Source organism: Mytilus galloprovincialis, chromosome 7, assembly GCF_965363235.1.
Source record: "Mytilus galloprovincialis chromosome 7, xbMytGall1.hap1.1, whole genome shotgun sequence".
NCBI classification, from domain to species: Eukaryota; Metazoa; Mollusca; class Bivalvia; order Mytilida; family Mytilidae; genus Mytilus; species Mytilus galloprovincialis.
In genome coordinates, this window is record NC_134844.1 from 6,096,136 (window position 1) to 6,106,930 (window position 10,795).

At 33.0% G+C, this 10,795-nt stretch overlaps 2 protein-coding genes across 2 annotated transcripts; both read left to right on the plus strand.

Annotated features, from left to right (window-relative positions):
- The first annotated feature begins 586 nt into the window (after positions 1-586).
- LOC143082197 (actin-2-like) lies at positions 587-3,838 on the plus strand. Its single transcript, XM_076257779.1, has 2 exons — positions 587-741; positions 2,691-3,838. Exons 1-2 carry the CDS (start codon positions 616-618, stop codon positions 2,940-2,942), a joined length of 378 nt encoding a protein of 125 aa, XP_076113894.1. The 5' UTR covers positions 587-615; the 3' UTR covers positions 2,943-3,838.
- Positions 3,097-3,838, plus strand: LOC143082196 (actin, cytoplasmic 2-like). The gene has a single exon (XM_076257777.1). It carries the CDS (start codon positions 3,097-3,099, stop codon positions 3,697-3,699), a length of 603 nt encoding a protein of 200 aa, XP_076113892.1. The 3' UTR covers positions 3,700-3,838.
- Positions 3,839-10,795: the final 6,957 nt, after the last annotated feature.

Sequence of the window (10,795 nt, forward strand, 5' to 3'; positions counted from 1 at the left end):
AAATATCTGACATGTAAGAAAATATGTGAATTGTTTTTTTGATCATGATGAGGCTGTTTATTTGTTTCTACATTTATATCCTGAACATATGAATATCACGTCACAGCTGTGATTACAACTTTTCTTATTATAAAAAACTCTACCATCCATTCAAACAATGTTTAATACTGAAGTCACCGTTATCATGCAAAATAAATAAACGATTTATCATAATCTTATCTTTCACATTTGTTGAATGCAAATGAAAAAAGCTTTAAACTAAAGATGGTTCACTAACAAATTGTATAAACACGTGTATATTCTTGAACCAAGTGTGAGATCATTATAAGTATTCAGTAGTTAAAAGAAATGCATAAAAAAACATGACGTATGACTTTAACAGGTTCAACGGTCTATTGAACTATAAACCTTTTCCGTTATTCGTATGCAAAAGATTCATTCTGAATTGCCATATATGGTAACAAATAGCTTGCTATCCCAAGATGAAGAGATGAAAAGGACAGGTGAACGAAAGTAGGGTTAACTTTTATATCGGCACAGTCGATCTCTGTGATAGGACCAGAAAATTTGCAATAAGTAATATAAAAAATCGAAAAAAATCTCATTAATTTCAAAATGTGTGACGATGATGTAGCCGCTTTGGTAATTGACAATGGATCTGGAATGTGTAAAGCTGGATTTGCAGGAGATGATGCTCCAAGAGCTGTATTTCCATCCATTGTTGGAAGACCCAGGCATCAGGTTTGTACATTACACCTGTTCAATATGTGTTCAATAGTAAAGCTATCGGTATACACAAGGGAATGAGTTCTGTTCAACCGTTCACATTACATTTTATTTTGTATAAAGTATGTTTATCATCTTATAAATTAGTGGTGGATACAGGGGATTGGGGTGGGGGTGGGGATTACGATGAATTAAACCCCTCTTTTTGACGACCAATGCAGTTGAATAGGGACATTTGAGTTGGAACCCCTATCCCCCCATTTATCCTAGGTTCGAAACCCCTTTTAAAAAACGACTGAATCCACCCCTGAATTCAATTGCCTTAATTATGTGTCAAGACAAAATTTCAAGAAATTCGAAAAAGGCAGCGCCTAGTTTTAATACAATGTGAAATGCCGGTACACGTTGCTTTTGCCCATATTGGGAGAAGATTTATACTCGAGTAGCGTTGGTCACGCCCATGTATTTAACGATTTGATAGACAAATAAATATGTTTTGTCAGCAAATCAATATTCACTTTTTATTTCGTTTTGTTTGAGTTTTTATTAAGTTTTGTTTGTCCTTTTATCAGAAATTCAATCTTTTCGACTTAAAATGCTTAATTGTGCTTTTTGACCATTGACTATATACGCAATCTGCGGAACAACGCCTTATACGGTTACCACATGTGACAATGACAGTAAATTCTTGTGTGATACGATAAGTACACGACTTGAATATTTCTACTTTGAGTGGGAGTATTTTAACATATTTGTTATCGTACAAAGTGTTATTACGTATAAATGGAAAAGAAGTCAATAGAATTGATTGAATGGCCTATGTCAGTGATTAGGATAATTCATTGATTAAAACATTACCTAATGATTGCTTGACATTCAATACACCTTATCGCTATTTAGTTCAATCCGGGGAACACAGTCACCGAGACAATTTTCTGTTTAGGTCAAGTGTGTTATAAACAGACCAATAAACAGAGGTCACCAGTAACGTCTGAGGAGGACAAACATTAGAAAGCGAACATTATGAAACTTTCATCCACTTAAAAAACAAAAAATACAAACATAAAAATGTTTTGTTTACTATGGTTTAGACCTGACCTTTTACAATTTCTTATGCATGTCACTAAAAACAGCCCAAGATAGCTTCAACTGGAAGATAAAGTTGCGAGTTTCAGACCGTGTATGGTCGAATCATATGCAAAGCAAGTCATTTTCCAAAAGAAATCTAACATAACCACAAATGCAGGAAATACAAACAATATACTCTGCAATTTACTAATACGTATATTTGTTGAAATTTAATGTCATCGCAATATCGTGTAAAAAAGGAAATTCACAATAATACTAAAAACTCAAAACGGAAAGTCCCTAATAAAATTGCAAAATCAAAAGCTTAAACACAAGTGTGTCGCTGCAAATCGGAATCTCGCACAGAAGGGGAAACTTCAAATGAAACATACATATTTGTAAACCTTATTTTGATTCTGTGACCTATAATGGTTTACTTTTACAAATTGTGACTTGGATGGAGAGTTGTCTCATTGACACTTATACCATATCTTCTTATATAAATATGTATGTTGGAAATTTACCAGTTAAAAAGTTCACACTTTTAACACAGACCGGGAAGTCTGTCTATATATAGCTATGAGTAATAATAAAAAAAGCTTTGGTGAAGAGTCGTGGTACAAGACACACAAGGACATAACATACGATCTATGGAACTTATAACCGACATTAATATGAAAGATGATCTATATTGGGGATCTTAATTTGTGTGTTCTTAATTTTTTGTGTAGGTATTTGTATCCTTTCTCTATACTAAGGCACCGCATCACTCTGTATTCTGTATCTAAAAAAAAATAAATATATACATGTTCTGTCTTTTTATCTCTATTTGTTTTGTGAATTTTAGGGAATATGACCAATTCAATTAATATTAATATACACGTTCTTTGTTTTAGGGTGTAATGGTTGGTATGGGACAGAAAGACAGCTACGTTGGTGATGAAGCCCAGAGCAAAAGAGGAATTCTCACACTGAAATACCCTATTGAACACGGAATTGTAACAAACTGGGACGATATGGAGAAGATCTGGCATCACACTTTCTACAATGAACTCCGTGTTGCACCAGAAGAACATCCCGTTTTACTAACAGAGGCTCCCCTCAACCCTAAAGCCAAACAGAGAAAAGATGACCCAAATTATGTTTGAAACCTTTAACTCCCCAGCTATGTACGTTGCTATTCAGGCCGTTTTGTCTTTATACGCTTCTGGTCGTACAACTGGTATTGTGTTGGATGTGTATGGTGATGGTGTATCCCACACTGTACCCATCTATTAAGGTAATGCCCTTCCTCATGCTATTATGAGGTTGGATCTTGCCGGACGGGATCTCACAGACTATTTGATGAAAATTTTAACTGAACGTGGATATTCTTTTACAACCACAGCCGAAAGAGAAATCGTAAGAGACATTAAAGAAAAATTGTGCTATGTAGCTTTAGACTTTGAACAAGAAATGTCCACAGCCGCATCATCATCATCATTAGAAAAAAGCTACGAATTACCTGACGGACAGGTTATCACTATCGGTAATGAAAGATTCAGGTGTCCAGAGGCCATGTTACAACCATCTTTCTTGGTAATGGAACCATCAGGTTTACATGAAACAACATTCAACAGTATCATGAAATGTGATGTTGATATCCGTAAAGACTTGTACGCTAATACTGTATTATCTGGTGGTTCAACCATGTACCCAGGTATTGCTGATCGTATGCAGAAAGAAATCACAGCACTTGTTCCATCAACAATGAAAATTAAAATTATTGCTCCACCAGAAAGGAAATATTCCGTATGGATCGGTGGTTCCATCTTAGCTTCACTCTCAACCTTTCAACAGATGTGGATAAGCAAACAGGAATACGACGAGGCAGGTCCATCCATTGTCCACAGAAAGTGCTTTTAAACTGCTCGGAACTTCAACTAATTGTTATGTTATATTTTATGTACAAACAGCATTCGTTTGTATCATTGTTAGATTCAAACTATTTTTCTATCATTTTTATAAAGTTCATTGTTGTACAAAAATAAAACTATAAAATTATTTTTTGTCTGTTTCAAAATATATTAGTATGTGTTGTTGTTTTGGTTAAAATGATTCGAATACATTAATTGTTTTCTACCACAATGTACTAGATATTTAATCTGCTTAATTTTATCTGTGATATTGAAGAAAAAGGGACGAAAGGTACCAATGAGTCATTGAAGCACCATGTCTAGAAAGGAAATGATCAGTAGACAAACAATAGTACAAAAGACACAACATAAAAAACTTAAGACAAGCAAACAAACTAAAATCTTGTGGTTATCACAGGTGTCTCAGAATGGAAACAAATCCTGCTCCACATGTGGCACCCGTATTGTCGATTATATTAGTACAAAACAGTCGATAAGTCTTATTCGCTAGGTGTCATTCGGGGAACAGATACCATTTGGAACATATCCGTTGTCATCTGTGAAACAGATATTAAGTGAGAAATTAAAAGCATACATGAGCAAAACCCTGTACTGATTCTGATGTTAACCATGTTTCGAGAATGAAAACTGATTAATGAAGAAATTAATGATGGTTTAAGAATATGAAAAAATATGGACAAAAATAAGCAAACAGGGAGTTTAAACAATATATAGATGTAAAAACATGTGGTATGAGTGCCAATGAGATGGCTCCATCTAAGTCACAAATATTAGAAAATAAACAATTGTGGCAAAGTACAGTCTTCAACACGGAGCCTTGGCTCACATCAGCAAGCTATAATGGGACTTAAAATAATTAGTTTAACACTATTCAAACATGAAAACCAACGGTCTAATGTTTACAAAAATAAACTAGAAACGAGAATTACTTATGAACAACTTCAACAAACGACAACCACTGAAACACCAGGTTCCTGACTTAGGTACAAACAAATGCTGTGGGTTTAAACAGGCACCAATCTTCACCCTAACAAAGTAATGGTGTAACATTGCAATATAGAAGTACACTATAAAATATTAATTGAAATGACTCTATAACTCAAACCATTATGACACACGACTGAAGTAAGTTTTTAAAATTTTGAAATTTACTTTCCTGAATTTAATTAATTTGTAAAAACTGCAGTTTATATTTACAATATATTCGTGCCAATAATAATCTTCATAAAATATTTTTCAAGTGCTTCTTAACTTCGTTATCGATGTGGGCCATTCTAAAATCGGAAACTAACAGCTGTGACTAATATGCAATAACATTTTTTTTGGTTTAAATCGGTATTAGGTCTGTATATTAGAATCACTGCAATCGACTTTTATTGTTTGCTAATGATATACATCTTCAATTGTTGGTTAGTACTATGCATGCGCATGCAAAGCAGTATTTATTGGTCAGTAGACACGTCTGGCTGTATTTGATGGTTTGCACACCTGTATGCCTGTATGTGTTAATCAGTACACCTGTTTAGCTGCTACGGTTGATCAGAACACAAACCCTTAAAACCGTATACGGAGGTATTGTATTTGATGATCCGTACATGTACGCATGCATTTCTGATATGATGGTCAGAACAACCGAATACCTGTATTTTATTGTTAGTATACTTGAATTTCGTATATGATTTTTATCAGTTTCAGAAATAATGATGCATATCTTAAAATTAGATTACAACTTCGGATGACTAAGATTAAAATAATATCGTGTAAATATTAGAGAAATGTATTGAATCATAATTCGTTGAAAAATGAAATCTTATGAGACATCTCCAAGATGATAGAAGATTTTCATTCTGCCCTAAGCACATCATACAAAACCCCAAATAGGTCCATCTTAATTGCTGTCCATTTGTTTGAACAAAGAAGCATTATGATAGGGATATATCTATAGGCTCATACTTTTTATTTGTATATATGCAACTAAGAAAAATATATATTATTTAAATTTTAAGCTATGCCAATTGCTTTATTTTAGTATTTAGTTATGCTTATTGCTTTTTTTAAGTATTTTAAACTATGCTTATTGCTTTATTTAAGTATTTAGGCTTTGCTTATTGCTTTATTAAAGTATTTAGGCTTTGCTTATTGCTTTATTAAAGTATTTAGGCTTTGCTTATTGCTTTATTAAAGTATTTAGGCTTTGCTTATTGCTTTATTAAAGTATTTTGGCTTTGCATATTGCTTTATTGAGGTATTTAGGCTTTGCTTATTGCTTTATTGAAGTATTTAGGCTTTGCTTATTGCTTTATTAAAGTATTTAGGCTTTGCTTATTGCTTTATTAAAGTATTTATGCTTTGCTTATTGCTTTATTTAAGTATTTAGGCTTTGCTTATAGCTTTATTGAGGTATTTAGGCTTTGCTTATTGCTTTATTGAAGTATTTAGGCTTTGCTTATTGCTTTATTAAAGTATTTAGGCTTTGCTTATTGCTTTATTTAAGTATTTAGGCTTTGCTTATTGCTTTATTAAAGTATTTATGCTTTGCTTATTGCTTTATTTAAGTATTTAGGCTTTGCTTATTGCTTTATTTAAGTATTTAGGCTATGCTTATTGCTTTATTTAAAAGTATTTAGGCTTTGCTTATTGCTTTATTAAAGTATTTAGGCTTTGCTATTGCTTTATTAAAGTATTTAGGGTATGCTTATTGCTTTATTAAAGTATTTAGGCTTTGCTTATTGCTTTATTTGTTAGCAAATGAGAAACTGGTTGAATGGAAAACAACTGTCGTATTCCTGACTTGTTACGGGCATTTCCCGGAAAATTTTGGGTTAAATCTGGTTATCTAGCTAGCTAGCGAACACTCCAATAGTTTCCCATGAATCTATGTTTTTTTTTCTTAACAAAGTAGTCCTTAAAATTCATAACTGCAGCTACAAACGATGTTTTTTTACTGCCTCGACACAAATAGTTTTGATTTTTATACGACCGCAAAAATTTTAATTTTTCGTCGTATATTGCTATCACGTTGGCGTCGTCGTCGTCGTTGTCCTGCATCGTCGTCGTCCGAATACTTTTAGTTTTCGCACTCTAACTTTAGTAAAAGTGAATAGAAATCTATGAAATTTTAACACAAGGTTAATGACCACAAAAGGAAGGTTGGGATTGGTTTTGGGAGTTTTGATCCCAACATTTTAGGAATTAGGGGCCAAAAAGGACCCAAATAAGCATTTTCTTGGTTTTCGCACTATAACTTTAGTTTAAGTAAATAGAAATCTATGAAATTTAAACACAAGGTTTATGACCATAAAAGGAAGGTTGGGATTGATTTTGGGAGTTTTGGTCCAAACAGTTTAGGAATAAGGGGCCCAAAAGGTCCAAAATTAAACTTTGTTTGATTTCATCAAAAATTGAATAATTGGGGTTCTTTGATATGCCGAATCTAACTGTGTATGTAGATTCTTAATTTTTGGTCCCGTTTTCAAATTGGTCTTCATTAAAGTCCAAATGGTCCAAAATTAAACTTTGTTTGATTTTGACAAAAATTCAATCCTTGGGGTTCTTTGATATGCTGAATCTAAAAATGTACTTAGATTTTTGATTATTGGCCCAGTTTTCAAGTTGGTCCAAATCGGGATCCAAAATTAAACTTTGTTTGATTTCATCAAAAATTGAATAATTGGGTTTCTTTGATATGCCGATTCTAACTGTGGATGTAGATTCTTAATTTTTGGTCTCGTTTTCAAATTGGTCAACATAAAGGTCCAAAGGGTCTAAAATTAAACTTAGCTTGATTTTAACAAAAATTGAATTCTTGGGCTTCTTTGATATGCTGAATCTAAACATGTACTTAAATTTTTGATTATGGGCCCAGTTTTTAAGTTGGTCCAAATCAGGATCCAAAATTATTATATTAAGTATTGTGCAATAGGAAGAAATTTTCAATTGCAGAGTATTCAGCAATAGCAAGAAATCTTCAATTGCACAGTATTGCGCAATAGCAAGAAATATCTAATTGCACAATATTGTGCAATAGCAAGAAATTTTCAATTGATTGGAGTTATCTTTCTTTGTCCAGAATAGTAGTTGAATCAACTTAAATCATTGTTTTATACAATATACAATGTATATTCACTTCTACTACCAACTGATAAATTAAAACAGTCTTTACCATTCAGTGATAACAAGCACTTTTTTACATTTTAATATTTTATGATGTATTTAAATGAGTAGTTATTGCTATTTCTTCAATTATTTTGAGAGGATTAATATTCAACAGCATTGTGAATTGCTCAAAGGCAAAACAAACATTTTAAGTTCATTAGACAATATTCATTCTGTGTCAGAAACCTATGCTGTGTCAACTATTTAATCACAGTCCAAATTTAGAGCTGAATCCAGCATGAAAGTTGTGTCCGTACTTGCCCCAACCGTTCAGTGTTCAACCTCTGCGGTCGTATAAAGCTGCGCCCTGCGGAGCATCTGGTTCTTATTAATGAAAACTTCTTTGGTTTATTAACTACTCATACTGAACATATGTACACCTTATGTATTTTCCTTTTAATCAAATTGTGTATGGGATTGTGACTTATCATCTATTACCGTCGGGTATCAGACAAATAAATATTCAGTTTATTGATGGTGCCGCAAAATGATAGGAGTAGAAGTAGTAGACAACACAACCTTACTTGTTTATATTCTAACAAATATCCAATATCATCAGTTTTATTTACATTACCTTGAATATGTCGGAACAATCAATACGACCACTGATATATTTTACTAATATCTGCATCATATGTCATATTTTCTGCATTTAATGTCTAATCAGAAATACGTATATACTTTTAAAATTACATTATGACGTAATGTTAAGGAAATTCTGTCGGAACAGATACTTAATGATAAAACAAACGACCTGATAAAGTTGTAATTCTCACTTGACCTTGTCTTTAAGTGATTTGATAATAGTAGTCTTTGTTTTTATACTTGTTTTTCTGCTTGTATAGATGAGTCAAGCCCCTTTCAGCTGATTTTTTAGAATAGTTTGGTCATATGTTATACTGTGACGACGATGGCCAAAGGGAGGGGAGGGTTGGGCGCCAACTTACTTATTTAACCCTGCCAAATTCGCCATGTGCCTACCCAAAGTCAGGAGCCTGCAATTTAATGGTTGTCGTTTTTAGCTTTTTACCATATGTATATTTCTTTCATTGTTTTTTTACACAAATCAGTCATTTAGTTTTATCGTTTGAATTGTTTTACATTTGCCATTTCGCAGCCTCTTATAACTGACCATGCGGTATGGATTTTCGCTCATTGTTGAAGTCCGTACGGAGACATTTAGTTGTTAAGTTAAATGGCATTTGGTCTCTGGTGAAAAGCTTTCTCATTGACAGCTATATCACATTTAGGGAGCTACCATTTTATTTTTAGGGGGGGGGGGACTAGGATGAAAAATTTTGTCCTGCTTTTTTTTTAAGTTGTAATCCCTGTCCTGCCTTTTTATTTTTTACTCTATTTGGTCCTGCCTTTTTTTTTACTAGTTTATCCTGACTTTTTTTTTACACAAATTGTCATCCTGCCTTTTTTTTTTACCAAGTTGCTCATCCTGCCTTTTTTTTTACCAAGTTGCTCATCCTGCCTTTTTTTTTACTCAAAACTCCTGTCCTGCCTATTTTTTTTCAAATTTCATCCTAGCCCCCCCCCCCATAAAAATCAAATGGTAGCTCCCTTACCTATTTTTAAAGATCTATTTTGAATATTTTACCAAAGTCAAAACAATTCGGGGATCCCATGAAGTCTTAATTTTAGCGAGAACGGATACTTTAATAAGAAAGTAAATAAGTAAACTTTATTGTAAGTCGTCGTTTACGTAAAAAAAGGATCAATGGTAAATTTCTCGTGCTATATCCATGCGCCATGTCATTCCAAACTTAGTCAATACGTCACAGTAGATATAACGGCCGACTCGGTAATGATATACTTAGAACGACTATATTATTTCAAATAAATGCTGGACTATAAGTCATCTCAGTAGTTATTAACAAGGTCACTGTGTAGAACACCACATGGCTATCTTTGACAAGGGGTGGCGGTTTTGAAGCGAAGAAAAAGCGTTCACGGTTATGTTTTGATCCATTTAGACATACATGTGACTTCTTCATGACCATGATAGTAACGTTAACTGATAAGGAATACAAAACATATTGGGGTATATAACAAAATACTTAGAGGGACCATGATAGTAACGTTAACTGATAAGGAATACAAAACATATTGGGGTATATAACAAAATACTTAGAGGCTTTTTCTCTATTTCTCACATAACAAATAAACGTTACTTAAAAACTTTTGTGGCAGAGTCATATTTGATTGATATATTAAAATATTATATTGTTGATTATTAATTTTATTGCAGTGTTTGATAGTTTAGTTACTCATTGTTTCTATTTCTAGCACTATTGTTCTAGTATTATTCTCTTTTCCCTTTGGTGAACCTCTTTTCTTTCATATCATTTTGGAGGGAAAATTCTAACTTTTTGATTGGTCAATCTTCAGGCCATAGGCCTTACTACAGGTTTACATTGTTTTTGGTAGATTTTGACTGCAGACATATTGGAATGCAGTGAAAATTACCTGCTTGTTATATTCAACTCTGACATTCATGATATTTATATTATACTTCTTGGATTTTCAATATTCTTGTATTCAGGTCAGTTGATTAACCTTATTTCTAATTAACAAACTAATAGTATGTCATTTTAATAGTTTGTGAAATGATTGATTGTATGTATTGAATGGAGGCTTTCGGGTCGATCCGGCCCCACGTCGATCCGGCCCAAGTCGATCCGTCCCACGTCGATCCGGCCCCACGTCGATCCGGCCCATATGTAAAGTCGATCCGGCCCCAATAAAAAATATATTTATAAGGAATAAAAATAAAGATATATATTAATGTAATTCATAAATGTTTATGATTTTTATTATAATGTAAAAGGTGTACGGTAAAAAATTTCAAGGCCGTAGCTAGGCATCTTATTTTAGTGAGGCAAAATAATTGAAAAATTTTTTGGAGGGTATGAAATGAATGG